Raw genomic sequence first — 26,410 nt, 5'->3', positions numbered from 1 at the left:
TGTCAGGCCGGGACTCAATGAGGACTCAGATGCAGAGTTTGGTAGACAGCTGTTTTATTTAGGTCGACAATATCCTCGACTGAGTGAGGCTATGAAAAAGGCCTAAACTAGAGGAAACAAAAAATCACTCCAAAGGAGGAAAAAGCACTGAACTACTCTTAAGAAAAACTAAATCAAAATCACTCTCAACAAGGAACAACAAAAGGCTATGACTACTCTTATTAAAGATTAACAAAATCAAAATCACTCACAACGAGGAAAAACAAAAGGCTATGAAACATTAACTTAAGACGCTCAAAAAAGAGGCTGAAAACACACTAGGCTAAATACAAAGAAACAAAAAGGCTAGACTAGGAAGTACAACAAAAAATCACTCAACGAGGTAGAAAAACAAAAGAACACTTGAGCTAAGATGCTGTGACTGTGGGCTATGGGAAAAGGGCTTTGGTGCACACTACGAAAGACGAAACACTTCGGCACGGGACAAAGGGAGACGCAGACAATATATACACAAGGTAATGGGGAACAGGTGGAAACAATCAGGGCGGGGAAGACAATCAGACCGGTGACACACGAGGAAGGGCAAGTGACCTGAAACGAGAGGAGAGTTATCTTTCAAAATAAAACAGGAAATGACAAGACATAACAAAAACCCAGCTTGACCTCACCGCGGTGTGACAGATTTTTCTGTGTCTGGCTTCCGCCTGCTCAAAAATAGAACAGACTCGTATTCAATGCGTAGCCGAGCATAGAGAGGCTTCTTTCTGGAACGCGTCTGAAATGGACCACGGCCGTGCCGTGGATGGGCCCGGTGAGCTGTGCCACTGCTGAAGCTCTTCTCCAGCAAACAATTTACAGTCCAACAAAACTCATAATTAACACTCAATTAACACTAGGCTATGTGGTCCAGGTCATTTTATATTTTATTTAAGTTTCAGTAAATAGTCTGCTACAGCCTGTTGGCCGCAGACATTGATATTGACAAACAGTGAAACAAAACTCTAGAATTTTTATATTTTTTATTTCATTTTTTGGTGTTTTTTTATTTTCTATTTAAATTAATTAAATTAAATTATGGGAGAACCAGAGCACCTGGAGAAAACCCTTAGACACAGTCATGTACACTTGACTCATTGCTAGCATTGGGTCTGTCAGCTGCAGCTGTAATCAGGGACAGCAACACTTCAGCCAAGCCAGCATTTTTTTTTTCAATTTAAATTAAATAAATTGTGGGAGAACCAGAGCACCTGGAGAAAACCCTGAGGCACAGTCATATACGTTTGCAATTATACGTACTGTGCCAACAATACAATGCTGCATCCTCACTTGATGACATCTAACAGCAGCAGCTTAGAGACATGGCCATTCCGGAGAAGGCCTGTCTGACCCTCTGTAACCACTTGTGCTTGGTTTTGACCTCGACAAAGTCACTTGGATTGTTACTGGTGCCAGCAGCAGCGTCATCTTGGCAAGCTTGGATTAGTGGTCTGTTACCATTGCCGGCAGGAGTTCTATCAGTTACGGTTTCAGGCCTGTAACTCGGGCCTGCAGCGGTGGCTTCATCTGATGGTATTCCATTATTATTATCCATAGTGGTTTCTTTATCTTTACCTGACATCACAGGGGGCTTGGAGGTGGAGAAGGCCCGTCTGATCCTCTTTAACCACTTGTTCTTGGTTTTGACTTTAACAAAGTCACTTGGATTGTTACTGGTGCCAGCAGCAGCAGCCTCATCTTGGCAAGCTTGGATTGGTGGTCTGTTACCATTGCCGGCAGGAGTTCTATTAGTTACGGTTGCAGGTCTGTAACTCGGGCCTGCAGCGGTGGCTTCATCTGATGGTATTCCATTATTGTTATCTATAGTGGTTTCTTTATCTTTACCTGACATCACAGGGGGCTTGGAGCTGGAGAAGGCCCGTCTGATCCTCTTTAACCACTCCTTCTTTGTTTTGACTTTAACAAAGTTACTTGGATTATTATTGTTGCCAGCAGGGACAGCTTCAGCTAAGCCAGCTTGGGCTGGTGGTTCATTGCCAGCATTGGTTCTGTCAGCTGCGGCTGTGACTCTGTAATCAGGGACAGCAGCAGCCGCTTCAGCTGAGCCAGCTTGGGCTGGTGGTTCATCACCTTTGCCAGCATTGGTTCTGGCAGTTGCGGCTGTGACTCTGTAATCAGGGTCAGCAACAGCTTCAGCTAAGCCAGCTTGGGCTGGTGGTCCATCTTCATTGCCAGCAACACTTCTGTCAGCTGCGGCTGCAACTTTGTCATTAGGGACAGCAGCAGCAGCTTCAGCTGAGCCAGCTTGGGCTGGTGGTCTATCGCCAGTTACGGCTGCAGGTCTGTAACTCGGGCCTGCAGCATTATCCCTGGCTTCATCCAATTGTATTCCATTATTAGTGTCCGTAGGGAGCATGGATTCAGCTGTTGGCTGCTCCCGCTGGCAGTTTTCAATAATAAGGCGGGCTGATTTCACATAATTGTCTTGAATGTGACTACCAAAGTGATCCATTGTGATAAAAGAGTGCTCTAAAGCATCGCCTGGTGTAATTCTTTTTTCAGGGTCCACACGCAGCATAGATTTGATGAGGCTTAAAAAGGCCTGTGCATCAAGAAACTCGGCGAAATCCTTCAGTCCTCTACTGGTGTGCACAATGTCATCAAGTCCAGTAAAGGTGGTAGAAATTCCTTGACATTCTGTGATCACTGAGCCTGTTGTGATGATATATTCACTGGGTGTTTTCATCCTCCATGGGGCAAAACGGGAGAAACTGTCCTTGGTAAAAAATTCTCCGGTACGCAACCCATGGTTTAACAGACGTTTATCAGGCTGACCTAGCATCTGCACGATGAGTCTCATCACCTCATACTCAGATCTAGATGGATACAGGTTGTCGGCCAGTAACAAGAAAGCCACAATGCAGCCAAGTGACCACATATCAACTGCTGCATCTGGTGGGAGGCCCAGGATGATCTCTGGGGCTCTGTAGGCAGTAGGTTGAATAATCTTGCCACACTCCAATTCAGAAACTGGCCTGGCCAGACCAAAATCAATTAATTTCAGCTTGAAAGGCTGCAACTTATGATTTACTAACATTATATTGTCAGGTTTAATGTCTGTGTGTGCCACACCCATGTTTCTGAGGGTGTTTAGAGCCACTAGCATCTGTTGTGTGATTACTCTAACCTCAGATAAACTTAGTGGAACTAAAGCCCTCTCATGTAACAGTTCAGAAAGATTTTTGTCAAGCATTTCAAATGTCAAACAATTATATTTCTCATGTGAGAAATATTCAAGAAATTTAAGCAAGTTATTCTTGTTGACGTCAAGCTTTTGGAGTTTTTTATGTATAGCCAGCTCATCAAAACATACCTGAGACATGTATTTAGGCATTATTTTTATGGCCAAATTCTCCCTAGTGTGCAAGTTTATGCAGTGGGCTACTTTTCCGTAAACCCCCTTCCCTATAAACGCATTTATCTTGAATCTGCTAGATTGACTGTACAGAATGTCTTCTATATGAAGATCTACTTTATCATTTTCAGTGTTTTCTTCACACGCTGAAAATGAGTTAGAAATGGATGATTCATTCCAACTTATCACTTCGCCTGGCAATAACATGAGCTTGGAGTCAGCTGTTGTCAGGACGGGTGAATTCTCATCATTGGCGTCATTAATGTCAACACCTGTGATAAAGCAGTGCCGTAAAGCCTCAGTCGGGGTGATTCTCTTTTCAGGATCAAATTGAAGCAAAGATTTGAGGAGGCTTAAAAAGGCCTGTGTATCCTTACAATCAGAATCCTTCTTCATTGCTACACAGATGTCGTCAAGACTTGTAAATGTGTCAGAAATTCCACTGATTTTTCTAGTCTCATAGCCTGTTCTGAGGTTGTACTCATCTGGTGAATTTAACCTCCACGAAGCACAAGAGGAGTCTTGGGTCCTGTTAAAATATGTCTCGGTATACATCCCAGTGTTCAGCAGGTGATCATCAGGTTGACCATGCATTTTCACAATGATTCTCATCATCTGATATTGGCAATTTGTTGGATACAGGTGATCACCCATGCATGCATAAGCCAAAACGCAGCCAAGTGACCACATATCAATGGCTTCATTCAATGGGAGCCCCAAAATGATCTCTGGGGCATTGTAGCCAATATCTTCAAAGACTAATCCACACTTTGTCTGAACTGGAAAAGCAGACCTGAAATCATACAGTTTCAGCCTGAAGGGCTCGGACTCATGATTAACAAACCTTACGTTGTTTGCATTAATATAACCATGTGCCAGACCGATGTTCTTCAGTGCATCCAGAGCCACCAGGATCTGTTGTGAGACTACTCTAATCTCTGATAAACTCAGTGGATTAGAAAACCTCTTCCTCATTAGCTCCAGAAGACTCATATCCAGTTTTTCGAATGCAAGACAAACATGTCCGCGATGCATAAAATTATCAACAAGCCTGACCAAGTTATACTTGTCTGTGTCAAGCTTTTGGAGTTGTTTAAGTACAGCCAACTCATTTTTACCAAACCTGGTGTAGTTTCTAAACACAATCTTCACAGAAACAATCTCTATAGTGTCTAATTTTATGCAGTTGACCACTTTTCCCACAGTCCCTTGACTCACTAACTTTCCTAGCTGGTATTTGCTTATTTCACTATACAGAATGTCTCCTATGTTAAAATCTTCTTTCGCTTCTTCAGCACTGCTAGAAAAGTAAAATTTCATAGGTGCGAACTGACCTTTGTTTAATGGATTATTATAAGCGTCTGGAGGTTTTTCAGGATTTTTTTCTTCCTCGCTGTCAGCAGAAGAACTCTTCATATTGTTCTCCCATCTGCAAAAGTCTGCCATTTCTGCCGTTTGTAAATGTTTCCACTTAAATCTCCTGGTAACTGGTATTCACTGCTCCAACTCAACCAAGTAAGTACAGAGTGACCCTGAGTGAGTCATGACGTCATGTGACGTCAGAATGTTTTCCTTTGATCTTTCAGAGTCATGTGACTATGTCACCATGGTAACACCTGGGGGGGGCGGGGCTCACAGAATGTCAACATGGTAGTATGTTGCCATGGCAACGTGTGCAAACATTTTTATGTCTTTTATGGAACTTCATTGTCATGTTTCCATTTGTTTATTTTAGTGCTGTCAAAATTAACGCGTTAATTAACGCGTTAATTAACGCGTTAATTTTGTCGATTAATTTTAAAGAATTAACGCGTTAAAAAAAATTAACGCAATTAACGCGGTTTTGTTTACTTCCGGTGGCGGCCGCCATTTTGGATGTGGCAAAGTAGAGCTTTGTTTCCCAGATATATTAGTGTGTGTGTGAATGGGTGTATAAGAGGCATTAACTTAAAGCCCTCACGCAGACTGCGCCCTGTGCGGTCGCCCACATTGCCCATAGCTAAAACCGGCCCTGCTTGTTTTAGTTTACGGGCAAATCTGCCACATCCAATATGGCGGACACGTTAACGTATCGCAGCAACGGACCAACTCAGTGAGGCGTCTATGTATATATGTCTATGATCTATCCTAACTAAAGGAGAGTCTGTGGTGTAAAGATGGATAAGGACGGACTTTTAGGGGGAACATTTCATTTTAAAAAGTTGCCCGACGGCTCGTTGGACAAAAACAAGGCAATTTGCACAGTTTGCAAAGCCGAATTTAAATTCCACAGAAGTAACACGACTTTAACATATCACCTCAAAGCAAAACACCCAGTCTACACTACAGGAGTGTGGCACTCCTCAGTATATTTCCTCATTCTGGCTTTTTTCTGTTTGCACTGTGCATATGTGCACCTTAAGCCAATAACATGAATGAATTTCATATACTTTATCTGAGTTTATTCTTCATTAATTTGATCATTTTACATAAATAAATATTCATTATAAGCTGCAGTCTCAGAAAAATGCATTTAATTTATTGATACATTTATTGATAGATTAATCGCGATTAATTACAGAAATTTTTGCGATTAATTAGTTAATTTTTTTTAATCGATTGACAGCCCTAGTTTATTTATTTTTGTCATTTTTAGAAGAACAACCTAGTTTGTGTTGTCCACATGTCATTTAAAGGTACAACCTTCGCTCTCCTGTCCACTCTCACAAGTTAAAAGCTGTTCAAAGTCACCAGCAAATCCACAGCGAGCCAAACCCAGCCGTGATGCTCCCGATACTCCCTCTGTAGCCTGGCCACTGCCGTTAGCCATTAGTGCCTTCGTCTTATTGGGGAGAGATCTTACATATCATTCCCCATGATAACCGATGGTACGGATGGCACTTACTGTGCTCAACTGTGACCATCTGTCAATAAGTCTTTTGCATTCCAATTTGCAATTATTTTTGCATTTTGGATTTAAGTTTTAAGTTATATAAGGATTAAGTTATTAAACTTAGTGGAATAATTATGAGCACTAAAGTTTAGCCTATATGGGAATTATTAAGATAGACCACTAAATATGCTATCGTCAGAATGCTATGATGATTCATTTTTATTTTAATTCACAACAAATATTTGAGTGTACCAAAGTGGTGGACAGCGTAGTTAAAAGTCTGAATCTTAACAATGTTATTTTGTCATTTTATGTGGTGTTAACTGAACAACGGTAATAATAAACAAACTCAGTTAGGGGTTGAGATATTTCCAGTCATAGAAGTATTTGTACTTTATATTACAAGAAATAAAAAAATGTGGACTATTAGACAGGCCAAATATCAAAATGATCTCTCATCATCGACATGTGCTGGAGCTGTTTGCATACCCTAATCTCATCATCGACATGTGCTGGAGCTGTTTGCATACCCTAACTTCTATCCATTTCAATATAGTTAATGTATTTTTCTCAGTTTTCTCGACTGCTCATAAATATGAATGATGAGACTAAACAGGAATTATTTTTAGTATTTTGCAAAAAAAATAAAAAATGTTAGTTTGGTAGGGGATGTTTGGTTTTTTTTATTCCTTGATTTAACAGAGCTTCTGAGCTCCTGTCACAGTAAACCCCTCAGGCAGTGACCAGATAAAAACATACTCCATGACATAGAGAGCTGGAGGGCATGGAGGAACATGCTGTTGTTTTGCCTGAGTTAATGAGGGGAGATTACGATAACACTCAGAAATTGTACAAACTGCCGGCAACAGTCTGGGTCATTTTTAGCAATTTATTTTTCCACCATCCACAACTCCTGCAGTGTACAATTCAGGCTGACAGTGAAGTGAAGAGCAGGGAGGCTGTCAGGTATGAAAAACAAAACAGCAGCATGTTAGATGCAATAAATGTCAGCAGTTAAGACTAAACAGAGTCAAGCATGTCACAGTTTCAACAACAGTTAATAAGCACGTAAGAAGATGTTCACTGCAGAATAGCTTAACTCAAGAGCTTGAGAGATGTCAATGTTGAAACTGTCTGACATGTCAACATGACATTTTTCACTGTGAGTTATGTTGTGTCTGTTGTGTCACAGTGTGCAGATCCAGATTCAGGGTGGTTCAACTTGCACCTTAGGGATGTAAGAACCTTTGACACAAAGGGAATAGGGAAAGCAATATTCCCTTGACATATACAGTAAAGGTGCAATTGTGAAGAGGAACCCTAACATGAAACAGTTCTTCACATCAAGTTGAACCGCAGATGCTGTATAACCTTTTCCCTCTGTTCATCAATGATACATGGCACAAAATGTGCCTTGTATTTCCTGATGAATCACCACAAGTATCCTTTTCCGTGTCTGCTGAGAGATGAGAAAATGCAGATGTAAAAAGAAACAAGCTATGCTTTTGGGGGAAAAAAAGCGAAACAGTGGTTTGCTACTCCTGACTACTTCTTTATCTTTGGATAAAGAACAGAAACTATTGATCCTCAAGCTGGCGTGAAGCTGACTTCAGGGCCTATTATTCCTTGTTAAATGACCTGTGATGGAATAGAAGACAATCAGCTTTGCAGCTGAATGACGTCTATGTCCTCTGGGGTGAAAACTGCCACAAATTGGCAATTATAGATAGAGATGGGGACACTGACCTTGGACTGACCAACTTCTTGTCCACAAAAAACATTTTGAACTTATCCATTTGCTGGTTAATGAGGACAAACTTATGGACAGGACTCCCCCTGGTGGATCATTATTAGTGCAACTGTAACGCCCGAATGGTTGCTTGTATGTGGAAGTCAGGATCTGCGCATGTATTCCTATGAAAGCAGTGAGGGACACAATGAAGATACACACACATGTCCACAGGCTCTCCATCAGTCCCTAGCACAAGTTAAAAAAAAAATTAAAATATACTACTATAAATAAAATATACATACCACAATACCAAAATACAGTAATTACAGTTGTAATTCAAATTTAATTAAGAATAAAACAGAAATAATGAATAAACTTGATGTCCACTGAAACAAAACACATTATAGCACATTACTGCAAAAACAAAGTGTTTTTCAAACACTCAAGTTCAGATGAAAATAAGAAAAAAATATATTTCATATTGTGAGACTACTCTCTCAATGCACACATTATAAAAGTTCCCGACAAAATAACAGTTATATAATTTAACACTGTAACACTTCTATGGAAGCAGTGATGGACACAATGAAGATACACCTATTAAGTTTAAAGGTCCAGTGTGTAGCATTTAGTGGCATCTAGCAGTGAAGTTGCATCCAAATGAATTATCTCCCATGCCTCACCTCTCCTCTCCTTCCATGCATGTAGGAAAAACATTAGATCTGTGTTTAGTTTTGTCTGCTCAGGGCTACTGTAGAAAAATGGCGGTTCAACATGCCGGACTCTATGTAAGAGGACCCACGCTCTCTGCAGATATAAAGGGCTCATTTTAAGGCAAAGAAACCACAATGATTCTTATTTCCAGGTGATTATACACTAATGAAGACATAATAATGAACATTATATTCAGTTCCTTCCAGTAGAGCCCCCTAAATCTTCCACACTGAACCTTTAATCGATAAAAAACACAGCTGTTTTTGCAGACAACACTTCCCAAATTTTGCTAAGAAGGTGCGGCTATAACGCATATGCGTCCCTGTGTGTCACTAACTTAAGACTAAAACTAAGACTTAAACTATGCACATTATTACTCGTTCAATATATAACAAGATGCACAGAAAAACGGACACTGTCACTCGCTGACTGTGGTGTTTGGAAGGGAGGATGCTGTCTAAGGTGCGGGCTATCTTGGACTATGACTCCCACCCACTCCATGAGGTGCTGGACAGACTCAGGAGCACCTTGAGCCAGAGAGACACAAGAAGTCTTTCCTAACTGTGAGCATCAGCCTCTACAACTCCTCCCTCAAAATATCAGACACTCAAGTCAAGTCCGGTAGCTATCGAAACTGGCTTGTGCAATAAATAAGTGCAATTTTCTCATGTATGCATACTGCACTTCATACAATCAGTGTCTATTCTCTCTGTCCAGTCTCTCAAAGACTAAATTCTCTATAAGGTTTTAGATATTGCATATGTATTTTTCTAATGCTGAGTGTTTACAGCTACTAATGTGTGTAACACTGTTACTGTGATGATAAATATTGAAATATTTATCATCACAGTAACAGTGTTACACACATTAGAAAAATACATGCGTTGGTTTGGTGCATAAGGAGTAAACATTTATAATCATCACTTTAAAAGTGATTTTTGGTGCCTGTTTGTTTCCCAGATATATTAGTGCGTGTGTGAATGGGTGTATAAGAGGCATTAACTTAAAGAACTTTGTAGAAAGGCGCTTAATGAAGTTCAGTCCATTTCCTTGTATTAGTTTACCGGCAGATCTGCCCGAACCAATATGGCGGACCCGTTGACGTATCGCGACCAACGACCAACCCGCTCAATGCGGCGTCTATGTATATATGTCTATGAGGTGACTTATTTAGTTGTTCCACGGTGTGTGTGTGGGGTGAAACCTTCTATGAAGGCTTGTGTCGTGACTGACTTTAACTACAAGAGTGACATCTAGCGTCCTAGGCAGCTCTCTCAGTTGAATGCAGCCTTCTTGGGACGCGTTCCGTTATGATAGTAAAATCCTTAGTTCATAGTGAATCCTAACGCACGTTGTTGTTTTTGTCACACTTGGTCTGTTACCCCAAAGAGTAAAAAAAACAACAACAACACACACACAAAAACAACAAGCATTTTTATTAACCCCCATAGATGAAAGTAGTTTCAGGCGAGGTGTTGAGGAAACATAACCGAACGCAGCCCTCCAGTCCCCCCGGTCACATGCTAGTCAAAGCTGGATCAGCTGACACCAGCCAGCTTCTCCTTTTTTTTCTCCCTCCTCCATCGACTCATAGCGCCCCTTTAAACAGCACTGTTTGTGTTATCGCAGCGTCAAATTGTTTTAATATTTGAGCCGAGGAGAGCTCGTCGATCCCCGCAGCGTACACCGCCGGATAGATGCTGCTGGAGTGGATGATGAACGGACACGCTATCCTGTACACGGGGGTCACTTTGGCCTTCTGGAGCACCATACTAATCGTCGGTAAGACTACATTTTCCATGCACGATATCGGAATTAAACGAGCAGATCTGCTGGTTTGTGGACTCATGCAACAATGACAGTGTTTGTTTGTTTGTTTGTTTGTTTTGTCCCGTTTTGTTTTTTTTTAACTCAGGGCCCCGGCTAATTCATGAAACTGCAGCCGTTGCGGCTGTTTCCATTTTGTTTTCTTAGCATCTATCCGTGGATTAAATTGCAAAATTAAAAAATGGCTCGTTACAGGGTTGTAAATTCAAAAAATATAAACTAACCTAATTCACATTACACACTTGTATCTTGTATCCGAGTTAGCCATATGCTAAGCGGCTCCGTCCGTTAAAAGCTAACGTCACGTAGCATCGCGGCTAACCGCCAGCAACGGGGAAATGTCAAACGTTGCCATGTCAGCTGACGTCGGACGGCAGTGTCGTGTTTATATTGACTTTGTTTTAGACTTTCCTCGGTGTTGGTTATAACGGGAGGCTCTTCTTTCGATGATTTAAATCATTTATTTAGGTGAAGCTAACCGGAGCTAACGGTTAGCTCGCTAGTTGGACCCCAAACAGGAACCTGCAGCGGGTTTCACGTGACAGTGAGCCGCCGCACTAAAGTTAGACTTCAGCACCTTAATGTCACATTTAATTCACACATAACTCAAGGGAAACAAATGTTTATTAATGCTGTACATGTCGTTTCTTATTTCAGGTATCTGCTACACCATATTTGACCTGGGGTTTCGCTTTGATGTAGCATGGTAAGCAAATCCTTGTTAAACCTTTTGGACAAAACATTATTTAACTGTGGGGCCCAAATGATTATGATCGTGTCAAAACAGAGATTTTGTGCTGATGTCTTTGCTTGTTTTGAAGATTAGTCAACTAAATAAAAACCTATTGAACCAACCTTCAGTAGTTTTCCAAACAAAATGCCAAATATATGTCGTTTATTGTCATGTGTGATGTGAAATATGAGTTGATTGGATTAGTTTTTCCTCACTGGAGCCGAGGGTCTAAGGACAGAGGGTGTCACTCCCTTTGTGAAGCCCTCAGAGGCAGATGTACTTTGTGACTTTGGGCTGTGCAAATAAAATCTGATTTGATTAGGTTAAAAACAGTGTGTTACAGATAAAAACAGTGAATGGGTTTAATAAGAAAATGACTGGCAGGTTAATCAATAATGAAAATATTTATTAGTTGTATCCCTAATTTGAAATCTGTTCACTTTTTTTGACTATATGTTGAAATTTGTACCCGAGTTTTCCAAGATTGCACAGTTGTGAGAGTACTGCTATACTTCCTCACAACATGGGTTAGTTTCAGACTGTTCAGCACAGTAATGTCTCTAAGCATTGCCTTTGAAATCTCTGTGACAGCTTCAGGGGCCTGCCCTTCTCTTTGAGAGGGTGCCTCTAGTCTGTCGTCACATGACTGTTCAAGAAGCTACTGCTTTTATAACATGAAGGCATGAAATGCAGTTTAGAAAGTAAATATTTGCTTTCAGAGACTCTCTCAAACTTGTTTTACACACAAGATATGGTTGATATTTAGGAATAACCTGAAATCTGACTTTGGACTGTCATTTCTAACACATTCAAATGAAGTGTAATGTGACCACTGAGCAAATGAGGAAAACCTTTTAACCACATACTGAAATAGTAAAACAAACGATTGATTGTTTAATATTTTGTGCTGCTCGTGCACATTATGTGTATGAAGTCTTCATCACCTGAACTTCTTTGCTTTGCAGGTTCCTGACAGAGACTTCTCCTTTCATGTGGGCCAGTCTGGGAATTGGCCTGGCCATCTCTCTGTCTGTGGTGGGAGCAGCCTGGTGAGTACCTAACAAGAAACACAGTTTGAAGTGGTATTTTTGAATGTGTGTGTGTGAAGCCTAAAACGCACCCATCTGTCATAGAATGATTTCCTGTTTCTCGAAACACTCTGGAGTGGATTACGTGTAAACAAGGAACTGGAAACTCTTAACAATAGCTAAAGAGGAACACGCGGGTATCTTTTAAGTTCTCAAATTAATTGGCTAATTAAAAGCTATAATGTCAGTAAGCCTTACAGTACACTGTAACAAAACAAAGTGTACAGGCACCTGTCCTCCAAAGGACGCTGCAGAGAAACAAACAAACAAACAAACAGAATATAGCAGAATATGTCGTGCTCAGCTGCCGATGAAGGCGCGAAACAGCAACTAACGTGTATGAGGGGGTGTAAAGTTTCCAGTAAATTGCCAAAATTCCCCAGCTTAACTTGCCATGGCAATGTTCCAAATCAAAAACTCCATGGGAATTAACTGGAAATTTATGGGAATTAACTGGAAATTGGGGGGTAATTTAAGCAAACTGTATCATATCTAAACATGAATACAAACATTTTGTTTTGTCATAAGCAGATATCCATGCAAAATAATACAAGTAACAAAAAAACATGACATTTCAACAGATTTATTTGTAAGTAGAACTTTATCAGGTTTTAACTATTTTATTGAACAATATTGTGTAGTCCAATAGTCATGTGCTGCTGGGGCTGACGTCAAATCCAGTAATAATGAAGCAGCAGGATTCAGAGTTTTGATTCAAACACAACAGTAAATCTGATGAAACTACTAAATTGTGCTCGATTTACAACTTGAGAATATTTCATAGTTTAAATGCATCTGGTACTATTTTTATTAGGTTATTAATGCTGCTAATAATAATAATATCATTTTTTGGTTTCCAGGGGGATCTACATCACTGGCTCGAGCATCATCGGTGGTGGTGTCAAGGCTCCACGAATCAAAACCAAGAATTTGGTCAGGTGGGCTCATGAAAGAACTGAAATCTAGTCTTTTGGGATTAGTAAAGTATTCACCCTTTTCTTCCTGAAACAGATAACTCAGCTGTGTAGTATAATTCAGTTGTATTTTGCTCCGCAGTGAAGTAGATCGTTGAGTAAGCATGTTGTTAAATACATTTTAACCTTCTGTATCCTGAAATACTGGGCAAAATAAATGTAGCTGCATTCTGCAGACATGTAGGAGTCATTGAATAGAGGAAAACAAAATCAAAACATCTTCAAATGCTTCTCAAATTAGAGCTGCAGCTTTACACAGTGTTCTGTATCTACATATTCCTGACCTCTGGTCTCATTGGCCCTCCTTATAATTTTACAAGTGCCTGAAAGTAAATTAGGGTTTCACCAGTCACCCATAACCACAGTTTGTTACCTTTAGTCCACAGCAGCAGTTTGTAGCTACTTGGGAGAACAAGGTTTCAGTTAAAGTCCGATCGCTTCTCTTACTGTTTTCTTTTATGTCTCCCTTTAGCATCATCTTCTGTGAAGCTGTAGCCATCTATGGGATTATTATGGCCATTGTAATCAGCAACATGGCTGAGGTAAGCAATATGCTTTTTATATTGTTCATGATTAAGAAAATTGTGCCCTTATAAATTTGGATTTTTAGACACAGGAGGGACATGCAGGTAACAGTATTACACATGAGAGCAAAAGAATATCATTGATAAACGAGCAATCTCTTTCATTTATAGGACTTTTCTGGAACGACCCCTGAGACCATCGGAGCAAGGAACTACCAAGCAGGTAAGAAAACGGACGTAAAAAAAGAAATTGACTCCAAATTTAACATGAAGCAGCACATGGAATTCAAATAATCATATCCAGGGTGTTTCTTATTGTTAACACTTGAATTTAATGTAGGCAATAGATGCATTTTCATTTCTACATTTTTTTTAAATTTGCACATAAAGACAGGTAGGTGGAAGAGAAAACATACTTGGCAATTGCATTAAATAATGAAGCATGTGACTTAATCCTCCACTGTATGGAAGCGTGGATTCGTTTGCCCTTTTTCCAAATTTAACTTCTGCAAGATTTTAATTAAAATTTGTGCTACGATTAAGATGGAAACTTGGATAGGGGCTTCTCCAGCTGGAATATTGTCATGTTCTGACAGTCTGGTATCAAGTTGATCTTGGTTGATCTGTTGTAAAAGTTTTTATACAGTACTTGTGGTCAATATGGTTAAATATGGATTGCTCAATACATCTAATGAAAATCATATTTTTAAAAAGACTTTCAACTTAAACATCATCTCTTCTCAATGTCTAATTTCTAAACTTTGATGACTGTGATCCACTGTGTGTTCGTCATCGAGGTCTCTGACTCAGTTGGTTTCTACCTCACTAGGTTACTCCATGTTTGGAGCCGGTCTGACTGTGGGCTTTTCCAACCTCTTCTGCGGCATCTGCGTCGGCATTGTGGGCAGTGGAGCAGCACTGGCAGACGCCCAGAACGCCAGCCTCTTCGTGAAGATTCTCATTGTGGAAATCTTTGGCAGTGCAATTGGCCTGTTTGGTGTCATTGTAGCCATTCTGCAGGTGAATAAGACGAGTCGCTGTCTTCACAATCTGTCTTTTTTTTCCCTCCCCTCAGAGGTGGAAAAACTATCCTCGGCTGCAACAATGGCCTTTTGTTGCAGACGCCTGGGAAACGTAATTGCGGAGACAGTAATTATGTTCACAAAAGTCTTGCTGGATCCGCGTTGCAGAGATGTGATGATTCAACTTGTTTTGCGTGTTTGAATTTCTTTAATAACGGGTTTCTTTTTTCTCTCCCTCAGACGTCGAAAGTAAAGATGGGCGACTAGAAGATGTGTTCATGCTGAGAAGATAAAAAGACACTGCTGGAAAATAAGATTATTGTGTAAATACATCGTAAATTATTTAAATGTCTCTATTTGCCTGGTATTGTTTTTAACCACCGTGCTTGCAAGAGTGGTAAGCGTACACCCCCGCTGTCTTGCCTTGAAGGAAACGTCAATGCCAGTGTTTCATGCGCATTTCTTGCTCCTGAAATAAATCAGTGAACAGTTCAGCTCGGTGAGCAGTACCAGCAGAATGTACATGTTGTGAAGGATTTTCGATCCGTTTCTAAACACCAGACGTTCTTTGAGAGCGGTCAAGATAACTTCCAGCTGAATCGCTCTCAAAGTTTAAGAATCGGTTCATGCAAGATGGGGTGTTTTGTTTTTCTTAATGGCGTCCGTCTCTGACCACTCTTGGATGTACGATGAGTTAAAAATTACACTAGAGTATTTGAAAATATTTGTGTGTGTGCGTGTGTGTGTATGCTGGACACATGATCTTTCTTTTGTTTCTTTTTTTTTTTTTCCCTGTGAAGCATGAGGGTGTTTACCAATGTGTTTATTACTGTAGCCTGGTCTGTCAGTTATTTTTTTGTTTGTTTGTTTTTGTAATTGTTCATTGCTTTAAAAAAAAAAAGAAAAAGCAAGTGGTCCTTAATCCATGCCGTGGCCCAAATCCAGTATTCATCAGGCCTCCTGCTGTAGAAGTGACAGAGAATCTATGAAGTTTACTGATCTGGAAATCATTAGAAAGGTCACTAAGAAAGTTGCACATGATCTTTGGGAGGCCAAACAGTGTCAGATCGCAGCAGCAGAGCTGCTCTGAATCTGTCATCCTGTCACTCATTTCTTCCCAAAACAGAATTCAAATGTCTACATTTGAATGAGCCTCCTGAACATAGCTGCCAGCCCCCGTAACTTCCATGTTTTCCCTCTCAGAGTCTTAAGTAGGTTATGCTCCCTTTGCAGTAGATTTTACAGGGATGAATTAGACATTAGAGTTTCACAGAAAGATTCACAGAATGCTTTTCTTTTAAGAGGAATCTTCATCTAAGTGTTGTGCACAGAGATCATTAACAAGCTCACGAGGAAACAAAGATGATCTTGGCTCAAAGCAGATTTTTAGGAAAGCTAATGTGTTGGGCCACAAGTGAACAAAGTCAACATTGCTATCCTCTTTCTCAAGTCATTATTCATACTTATTATCTTGGAAAGCACCTCAGTTACTAGCATGAACTCACTCTCCATAGTAACTTCATGTTTGCTGTAGCCTTACCACCGTTGTATGTGAGGTGTTTTTTGGGAAGATGATCTTGTTTAGGCCGCTAATTTCCAGTGGTTTAGCTCCCAAAACACATGTTCAACAACTTTTTACAAATATCTTGATTTTACACAAAAATCAATCGTCCAATTTTCTTTATTATATTTTGAAATATCCTGTTTTGAATGTACATTTTAACATATTCAATGCTGTGTTCCCAAATGATTCCCCAACATTCCTTTAAGGAAGCTTAATGTTTGTTTACAGCTCTTTTGTGTTTGAGTGCAATTTGAGTGACAAGATACATCTACATCGTAACAAAGCTATCCTTTTGTTACATCTTTGTCATCAAAGTTTGTACTTTCCGTCAGCTGGTAGCTACGCAGCAGCAGTCTCAGCTGTTGCGTACTGATGCTGACTTGTAAATCTGGCTAAACAGATTGTTTTTCTGAACCTTTGGCCGCCAGCTGACAGAAGAAAAAAGTTGACGTGAGCGCCCGATACAACGCTCGTATGTAAAACGCATTTGGTCGCACTTTTGTGTTCTTGATGCATCATTCCACAAGTTAAGATGACAGACCATGGCTAATTGTGAATCGTCTCAAGTCTTTTCCTGTATTTTTTTTTTCCTTCCAGCCCTCTTGTGGAGTTGTGAATGATATATAAATAAACACTGAATCTTTACATGTGGAAACTGGATTGTCTTCAATATAATCCAGATCTGGCCTCCCAAAGGTGCGACTCAGAGATTCCTTTGGTAAACGAGGCTCTGTACCAAACCCCAGGCTTTCAGTGACTGTAGTTGGTACCGTGTGTGCATTATGTTGATGTGATGGTGATCAGAGAATAACTCATTGTTTTTGACATTGTGTATTATAATAATAACAAAACACAGATCGTCCTTCTGGCTTCATAAATGTCCTTGAGAAAATAAAATTGTCCAATCAAGATCTTTAGATTTGTTCTGATTCATTTCATTCATGTTTATTCACGTCCTAAAGAGATAACTGGTGTCCTAAAAGGTGCTCTTTGAATATAAGCTGTATGTGACCCAGGTAATCAATCAGCTGCTGCTCCTGCTTCCTGCAGTGTTTTCTTTCTTCCACTAGATGGAGCAAAAAACCACAACATCCATCCTACTGATTAAACTGTAGCCATACACACTGAAAACTCAAGCTGAGGAAACAGTGAGGCTCATATCAGCTGTGAGCTTCAACATAATATTGTTCGGTGTGGCTGTTAACCTCGGTTATAGTGTGGTAATCAAATAAACAGCTGGTTATAAAATATATTATACTGTCTCTTTGCAGCTGACTGCAGAAGATCTCATAATATTCAGTAATTAAGACTTTTGTGAATGTAATTGTGATGCCAGATGTTTGAGAGCCATTTTACATTATTGTTAAATGACTAATGGCTTATACCTGTTTTAAAGAGACCATACTGGATAAACAATCAACTTCATCTAAAATATACACGATCTAAAAACACATGAAAAGTCCAAATAGTCAGCTAAAAAGCAAAAAATGAGCTCAGTGTCACAGAAAACCTTTAAAATGTCTGTTTTAGGTTTTGAGGTCAAACTAACCCTTGTATATTTAGACAAATGTGTATCCACCTTTCAGTCTTTTCAAGCACATTGTAACATATTGAAAACGGTAATATGAATAAACATTAGGCTTATTAATTTAGACGACCTTTAACATAAAAGATGACATAAGGTAAGATGCATTAATGATCCCATATTGGGGGAAATCCACTTGTTACACCAACTCACAAACACCCAAGATGTATAAGAAAATATGCATAAATGAGAAATATATAGAAAAATCGATAGATAAGAATAAAAAAAGGTACAAATGAAGTAAAAATGTGATCAATTAGTCGACTGAATGAATAAAAACAGAACAAACCTTTCAGACGTGATCATTATTTGCACATTTTATCTTTTCTTTCTGCCTCATGAAACATGAAACACATCTGTTGTTTATTTTAATATAAATAAAAATGCAAAAATTATGATTTCAAAGTGATATTATATGTGTGTGTGTGTGTATTTCTGAATAAAGTAGGTTATAAAATGTCCAGCATCCTCTCTCTGTGTGTATATATATTTATATATACATAAAAGCGAACGAGTTTCTGACTGTATCCGGGCTTCCGTAGGCGGCAGGAGCGAAGGGACCTGCTCGAGAGAAAGAGAGAGAGAGAGAGAGAGAGAGAGAGAGAGAGAGAGAGAGAGCATCCTTTCTTCTTCTTCTTCTTCTTTGCTTTCTTATCCTCCTCGCCTAAAATGACGGACAGTAGCGAGGATAACACGTCTCTGCACGCAGGTCTGCGGTAGAACATCGTCGGTAGCATATGAGAGGAGCACACACCACCACCACCATCATCATCACCATCATCTCAGGCTGGTCTGTCTGTGCAAACGAGGAGAAGATAGTTATCCACACAGCGAGCTGCTCGCTCCTGCCCGCCAGCAGCATGCACACCGGCTGCTTTGCTCTGCACGGACAGACAACATGAAGGTAAGGTGCTGTGTGTGTGTGTGTGTGTGTGTGTGTGTGTGTGTGTGTGTGTGTGTTTCCTGCTGGGACGCATTGTTTCACTCAGCATCGCAAAGCATGCACGCTTTTTTCTCTCCTTTGTTTCCCATCCAGCCTCCATACTATTCCTCCAGACATTCCTCCCTTTGCGTTTTTCTTTTTTTTTTCCGTTTTCGTAAATGAATGTGATCACTAACAGGAGGATGACCGCACGCACTTGCCATCTTACACCCTCTTTTTTTTTTTGTTATCACGCACATTTCCACTTAAACTAGCAGCATCTTTTACAACCCCGCCATACTGTGGGGCTTCACTCATCCTCCCTGCACAGTGCATGAAGCAGCATCCCCAGCATACATACAGTGTGCAGAAATGTGCAAAATGCAAACATGGGGTTCAATTTGGAGCTTTTAAAAGCTCCTAAAATCCACTTTATATGTATTTTCTTTTATTACAGCTGTTTGAAATTGCTTGCACTATTTTAAAGAAAGGAAAGTCTTGGAGCAAAGAGTACCAGTCTGTGTTACACTGGAGGAAATGAGAGAGGAAGAAGAAGAGGAGGAGGAGATGGAGATGGAGGGGGTTCTTCTTCTTCATCATGATGTTTAACCTAACAAGGCATTTACACAGAAGCTCTGGAGCTGGACCGTAATCCGATCTGACATCTCTCTCATTTATGACACGGTATCTCTTTAGGGTCACTGCTACAGAGGCTATAGTAGCAAGTGGAGTGGAAGGACCTCGCTGTGTGCTGCTCTCACTGACTGACGGTTTAAATCTTTTGAAGCATGTCATTCAGGGAGTTTCTGATGTGAATTCAGCGTGAATATAATGTCGTATTTATGGTTAAGGGTTGCCTAAGAGCTAGAAGATAGGTTATATAGATATGTTATTTTCATTATTGGTTGACCAACAGGTTAGTTTCTGGATGAATCATTCTATTAAATGTCAGAAAATGATGAGAAATGCTTGAAAACGGCTTGTTTTGATCCAAGAATCTAAAGATATTCAGTTTTCTACCACATAAGACAAGAGAAAATCAGCAAATAGTCACTATTTACATTGTTGGATTAAGAGGACGTTTTGTAATCGTACTTGAAAATGGACTGAAGCGATTAATAAACCATCAAAATGGTCGAAAGCTAATAATTATTTGTCTGCCCATAAACAGAGGGACCATCCAAGCGCCCGTTATGCAATAATCATTTAGGCGACTCAATGAACGAATGAAGCGTAAATGAAGCGCAGACATTCACGTGTGATCTGCATTTATACTGTGCCTCGTCTCAGTACAAGCATGCAAGAAAGATTTCAAGGTTTTCAACTCAAGGGCCGAGTGGCTTGCTTGCTTGCTTGCTCGTTCTGGAGCTTTTTGACTACATCGCATGGTCCTCATCTGTTGATCGTCATGGACTGATATTTCACTGAAATGATTGTGACATTTAGCTGAATTCCATTTAGCTGCTTCAGTGTCAGGGGTCCTGATGTTGTTGCTCACTTGTCACACACCTGAATGGAACCATGGAGCCATCGTTAGCATCTTTTGACCCATCTGCTGTGAAAACCTGTGTCATCTGTGACTTGACTCGAGGCTGATCAGATAGCAGGGAAGTTGATATGGCATCAGGCTGTGTTATTACAGGTGGCAGGGTGGTGTTTTTTTATTTAATATATTTTTTTATGTGTGTGTGTGATCTTCCTGCAGGTGTACAGGTGTGTAACTGTCTTCTGTTAATTGCTTCTTTTTAAAAAATGAGCTTTCTGCACACTCTGATGATGAGTCAGATTTGTCTGTACTCATGAGGTGATTATATCACTGTTTTTCCCCCCTCTGGAGCGCTGTCTTTTTTTTGTCCTGACTTTGTGTTTTATTACATATTGTAGGTACATACTGAGGGTCACAGGGTCAGTCAGGGTTACACCAGCTCTGTTTATTCCTTTTACTTTAAGTTTGTGTGTGTGAAGTAGAGGCGTGAACATTTCTCAATTCTCAATTCGTGAAAGATTTGCACTGACAGAACATAAACAGAAGTCTGCAAACCAACTGACACTGGGCCTTGGCTGAAGTTGTAAAGTTATGGTGCTTGCATTAGATTGTAAACAAACTTTAGGGTAGCGTTATTTCATATTATGAGATATAAGGCGGAGGGAGGATCGGAAATCGAGTCGATTAAAAACACACCCAGTAATCTGAAAGCGGACATCTAGGCTCATTTCAGATCGGATAAAGTTATTAGCAAATATGAACTGGACAAGATGTACAATGTCTTGCAACCATAAAGAATGCAGCAAACTGAGCTAGTCAGCCGAGAATTGAGGAGGCGCTGTCCGACCCTGAGAGAGGGAAGTCATGTTGATGTCCTGAGGTGTGTCACTACTGTATGACCGGAAAAAAACCTGTTGTAGTCTGACTTTTGAACCTGCTTTATAAATAAAAAGAGAGCTCATATTTATCTGATTTCTTGTATTAATGGATGAAAAAGTAGCCACATGCAGTAACAGAGAACATTAAGTATGGATATATTGAAATGAGTCGAGAATAAATGTACGTGTATCGTGACGAGAGAGAAGTCGCAGGAAAGTTTTCAGGTGGCTTAGCTGCCAATATTTTGTTAATAATGACTTTGTTTTATTTATAAATGTTGACATGGAGACGATTATACATTTTTTATTCATACACTTACAATGTTTTGTAATTTCAGGTGTATATGTTGCTTTTGCAAAGTATAATTTAAATATCCTTACGTTTCATGATTATTAAACTGCATTTTGATCACATATAAGGTCAGACAGCACCACTAGATTTCATATTACATTTATCAATACAATCAGTATAGTGTTTTGCATATTAAAATCAGCTTTGTCAGTTAGCTGTGCACAAACTAAACTCATTTTAAACTTAGGAAGAGCTTGAGTAACAATGTTTTCCCATTATCTGCTTTTTCCCGTGTCATTTTCTAAACATGAATCTGTGCTGAGTGTTAATATATCTTAGCTCCGGACACCCCGTTACAACGTTTTTTTTTTACAGCCTCCCGTGTGCTGTAGCCTGGTCGACTGGAGCATGTTCTGTCACTGTTACACGGCTCTGTGTAAACACCATGATCAGATCCTCTGTTCAGTCGCGCACACAGAGGAAAGTAGCGCCGCGGATGAACTCGCTTCCATCTTTCATGAAGCTCAGTGAGCTAAAGCAGTGAAGAGCAAACAGCATGTTTCACTTCGGTTTCCACGGGTTCGCTCATTCTCCTCACCTTGCCTGTCCTGACAGTGCAGATTCTTCTGATCGCTCTTATGTGTTGAGATTTGTTGTCATGGGAACTGTGTGTGTCCGTGCGAGAGTGTGTGTGTGTGTGTGTGTGTGTGTCTTTGTTGTCTACATGTCTTCACTCTTTTCTTTAGACTCTGTAAAGGTAAGGGTTGAACTACCAGCTTCAGTTCATTACTGCGGTATTGTGTTTTCTTCTTTTTTTAAAGATGTCTCGAGCAGATCTGAAGTATCAGTGCCAGTCCGGACATATTTTTATGGAACATTGTGGGTTAGAATAAACCTGATCCAAATGTAATCCTTCCTCTGTTGTGCTCTGTTTGTTTCAGGAGTCTCAATTATCTCATATTAATAATTTAAGCGTTCTTTAATTAGGACCTTTGGTTATTTGGATTGAGTCGCTTGTCATGAAATATGCTACAGCTGTTATTTCGATGTGTTAAATACATATTTAATGCACGTTTAAGTTAATCTAAGCAATGGAATGGAGTCTATCTGGGAGGGGCAAGACAATCAGACACCTGTGCTGCGCCATGGTGGCTTTGTGAGGAGTAAAGTTGCTGATCATAAATCAAAACGTCCCGGCCATCATTGCATTTCTCTTTCCGCCTAGCCTTCTGCCATGTCTCCGCTATCACCATCTAATAATTAAGGCACGAAATGCCCCCCGTCCCCACAGGGGGAAAGAAATGCTTTGACATTTTGGCGAGTTTGGCAATCTCACTGTGGTGACAAGACTGCTCCAGGCCAAGAAATAGTTCCCGCGTATGCACAAGTTGTTGTTTTTTTTACACTTTGGATTTGTACATAGAAGAAGCGTGATGTAACGTGTTAATTAATGAGCTTTAGAGGTGTTGGTAAACAGATTTTGTCACCTTTGGATAAAGATAAGCTAACCTGCCGCTGGCTGTAGCTTCGCATTTAACAGACAGACAGTGAGATCTAACTCTCAACCAAACCCAAAATGTCAAACTGTTTCCTTCTACGTGTAAGGGTTGACTTATTGCAGATGGCCAAAGGAACGGCAAGTAACGCCTAACCAGCAGCCTGTGATCAACACGGCTACAGATACAGGGATACATGTTATTTTCTTCCTAACACACTCCAGCTTTTCAATTAGTAGCATCAAGGGACACAGCCATTGAAAGCATAATTGGACAGCAGTGGCCTTAGGCTCAGTGTCCCACTGACGCACTAAGTCCCCCTCCTTTTAAAAAAAGATGGTCATTTAACTGTCTTTAAAAACCCCTAACCCCCAAATCCTCATCCCGCTCCCCCTCTCTCCACAATCCTTCTCCCAGTGAAGCCTTCCTTCCGCTGAAGCACTTCATTTATTTCTTTGCTCGGTTGCCAAACGAGCAGCTGGATCAGAGAGAGAGAGAGAAAGAGAGAGAGAGGGAGACGGGGAGAGGGGGAGAGATGATGATGTTTCCACTGTAGTCTATGGATCTGTGCAGCTGCAGACGGGACTTTGTTGTATTTGCATAAGGCGGGAGCAGCCTGCGTGCTGAGAAACAGCAGACGTAACGCAAGGAGCAGAATTCCTCCAACGGCTTACGGCGTCTGACTTATTGCGATAAGCGCCATGAAATACCTTTCTATGCCGATGCATGCGTGACGTCTCATTTATTTCATCTGTTTGTTAGTTTTTGTCTGGCAACAACAAATTTTGCAGAAGGGGAGAAAAAAAAAGGGTACTTGTTCTTTTATGAGAGAGAAAGAAGAGCAGAGGCAACGTGATATCCCACTTTTAAACAATCCAGCCTCCTTCAGATCAGAGACAGCTGAGAGGAAATTTAATAGCTGCATGGGCAGAGAGTGGAGAAGCGTTGAGCACAGAGGACACTGGAGATTTGTTCTGATTTGCTTTTATTCTCTTTTTACATCTTCTTTTTTCTTCTTCTTCTTCTGTTTTTAACTTGATGTCTTTATAGCTACTGTAGAAGCTCACCGGCTTCATCGAGGCATAATTTGTCTGTCACGATAATCAGATAACTGTACAGAGTTGATCCCTCAATCGCTGTTTCTTACACAATAAACTTACTCTGTAGAGAGCAGCAAATTAAGATTTCAGATTGTCATTTTCACCGACACGTGTAGTGCCACATAGCTTGTGATGCCACGGCACGCGCCTTTTGTGCTCTGTTGTAGGAGCTGGAATGATGGATGGTGAAAAGAGAGACACAACACAGGCTCAGTAAGATATTACATTAACAGGTGGCACCATTATACCATTTTTAGCCACGGTAGCAGCAAAGACATGGATGATGTGTGGACATGAAGCAGGCCGAATGACGCCTGGGAGCTCAAACAAGCCATCTCTAGTGGCACCCACCTGTCAATCAAAGTGGCCATGCTGTTAATTCTTCATAACTTTAATATAATTATATAAAAATTCATCCTCAGTACAGTTGTCTTAGCTACAGAGACCAAAACTGTTTTTTGTACCAGGCTGTAAACATGTTTATTTCTGCTGTGAAGTTTTTAACATGGGGACTTATGGAGACTGACTCGTTTTGTAGCCAGCCTCAAGTGGACGTTAAAGGAACTGCACTTCTGCACTGGCACATCTAAGATGTTAAACTTACACCTGTTTAACATCAGCATGCGACTATACTTTTACCGGAAATCTAAAATTATGCATATAAAAATAGCTTTTCTAATCTATACAAACATTTATTATTCAAAGTTTAAAGGTCTGTAATACAAACAGTCTTAATCAACATTGTTGTTTGAGGTTTTCTGTCAGTTTTATTTCGTAGTTTGGCCGAACTCACGGATATTGATGAGCTACGAATGGTTCAATTTGTCAGTGACAGCTCATATTGCATCTGGTGAAATTGACAACCACCAGCTAAAAGATAGATAGATGCATACATAGATAGGTCAGGCAGAGGTCAGAGTCTCATTCACCGCTCCTCATCTGGCTTTCTCTTATTTTCCACTATGTATTTGCTCTTCTCTCTCCCTCAGAGGCAAACCGGACTCTCCCTGTGCTTCATGTTTCTAAAATGTAGGACCGTGTGTGTGTTGCATTTGCATCAACAAACAGCACCGATCGTCATGAAGAGTTGTCGGTATAAACCTGGCTCATTGTAAACACAGCATCTCAATCCTGCCTTCAGGCAGCAGAACAGTTTTTTGGGGTGCACTTCTGACAGCGGATAAGAGATGCTTCTTATTGATCATGTAATCTACACTTTGGCCTTGAGTTATCGGAGTCATCTTGCGGGACTAATCAGAGGTTATCTTCAGGCTTCACTGAGGTTTGTGCCTTTGCTGCAGCAGATAAACATATAAGTGTTTTTTTTTTTCAGTTATCTGTCATTTGGAGAAATTTGGATCTCTGTTTCTATTGCAACAACTGCATCCACCCCTCCCCCTTTTGTTGCCATAAAGCAACCCAGCAGATTTATAATAAAATACATAAAATATAAAAAGCAGTGTAAAGCTAGCAGCTAGTTGATCTTCGGTGGTCCAGAATGTAGCAGCAAGGCTGAAGCTTTGGGTGTAAGTAATGATTATGTTAATTTATTAATTAAACTGTTGAAAGGTTTCCAGAGCAATTGAAAAAAATGAATTGTCATAAGTCACAAAATGGTGAAAAATGTGGCTCGTTATTCAATTTCTAATGCTATAAAACCGAGTGAATCATCAGCAAATTATCACAATTTCAGAAGTCAGAACCGGTCGATGTTTGGCAGTTTCGCGTGATTAATGATCGAAACTATGACGAGAACATCAAAATTGTTGTTCGTTTTTCTACTGATTAATGATGTTTTTAAGACCTGGCACTAATGACGTGTCACCACCGAGCAAACTAGAGCGTTGTAGGCTGCTTCAAGAAGAATGGAAACATTTCTCTGTGCTAGAGCCAAGAAAACAGTGACACAAAGCCAAGCATGGATGAGATTCAAGCATCTATACAGTTAAAAAAAAAACATAATTGCGATATTTCTAAATTTGACACGACGTACGTTAAGTGACCGCAGATTCTGTGTTGACTGAAATTTATGTAGATGATACGGATTCATCAGTCAGTAGACAAACCCACTCAGGTCTTTAGTGTTGATCACTGGGCAGTGGCCTTACTCACAGACAGCAATTATACTAATGTTATGAAATTAATATGACTGATGTTTAAATGCCTCTATAGTCAATAGAACAGCTATG

General features: G+C 40.2%; 2 protein-coding genes across 2 annotated transcripts in view; both read left to right on the top strand.

Moving 5' to 3' along the window:
- The first annotated feature begins 10,246 nt into the window (after positions 1-10,246).
- Positions 10,247-17,373, top strand: atp6v0b (ATPase H+ transporting V0 subunit b). Its single transcript, XM_010729247.3, has 8 exons — positions 10,247-10,512; positions 11,215-11,263; positions 12,256-12,339; positions 13,239-13,316; positions 13,825-13,894; positions 14,048-14,099; positions 14,706-14,896; positions 15,139-17,373. The coding sequence occupies exons 1-8, from the start codon at positions 10,428-10,430 to the stop codon at positions 15,163-15,165; spliced, it is 636 nt and encodes a 211-aa protein (XP_010727549.1). The 5' UTR covers positions 10,247-10,427; the 3' UTR covers positions 15,166-17,373.
- Positions 17,374-18,579: 1,206 nt separating this feature from the next.
- b4galt2 (UDP-Gal:betaGlcNAc beta 1,4- galactosyltransferase, polypeptide 2) overlaps positions 18,580-26,410 on the top strand; it is a 170,206-nt gene continuing 162,375 nt past the window's right edge. The window contains exon 1 of the mRNA XM_027288494.1: positions 18,580-18,951. The gene's annotated coding sequence lies outside the window, so the exon portion shown is untranslated. The remainder of the gene's footprint in view (positions 18,952-26,410) is intronic.

Source organism: Larimichthys crocea, chromosome II (genome assembly GCF_000972845.2).
Source record: "Larimichthys crocea isolate SSNF chromosome II, L_crocea_2.0, whole genome shotgun sequence".
Taxonomy (NCBI): domain Eukaryota; kingdom Metazoa; phylum Chordata; class Actinopteri; family Sciaenidae; genus Larimichthys; species Larimichthys crocea.
The sequence above is the reverse complement of the archived record's forward strand: the minus strand, read 5'-3'. Positions and strand labels throughout refer to the sequence as shown.

What these genes read in the sequence shown, in the direction of transcription:
- atp6v0b (XM_010729247.3), top strand. Translation starts at nt 10,428, where the DNA reads ATGCTGCTGGAGTGGATGATGAACGGACACGCTATCCTGTACACGGGG. An exon ending in TCTGTGGTGGGAGCAGCCTG is followed by an intron (nt 12,340 to 13,238) that starts GTGAGTACCTAA and finishes TTTGGTTTCCAG; the next exon opens with GGGGATCTACATCACTGGCT. An exon ending in AAAACCAAGAATTTGGTCAG is followed by an intron (nt 13,317 to 13,824) that starts GTGGGCTCATGA and finishes GTCTCCCTTTAG; the next exon opens with CATCATCTTCTGTGAAGCTG.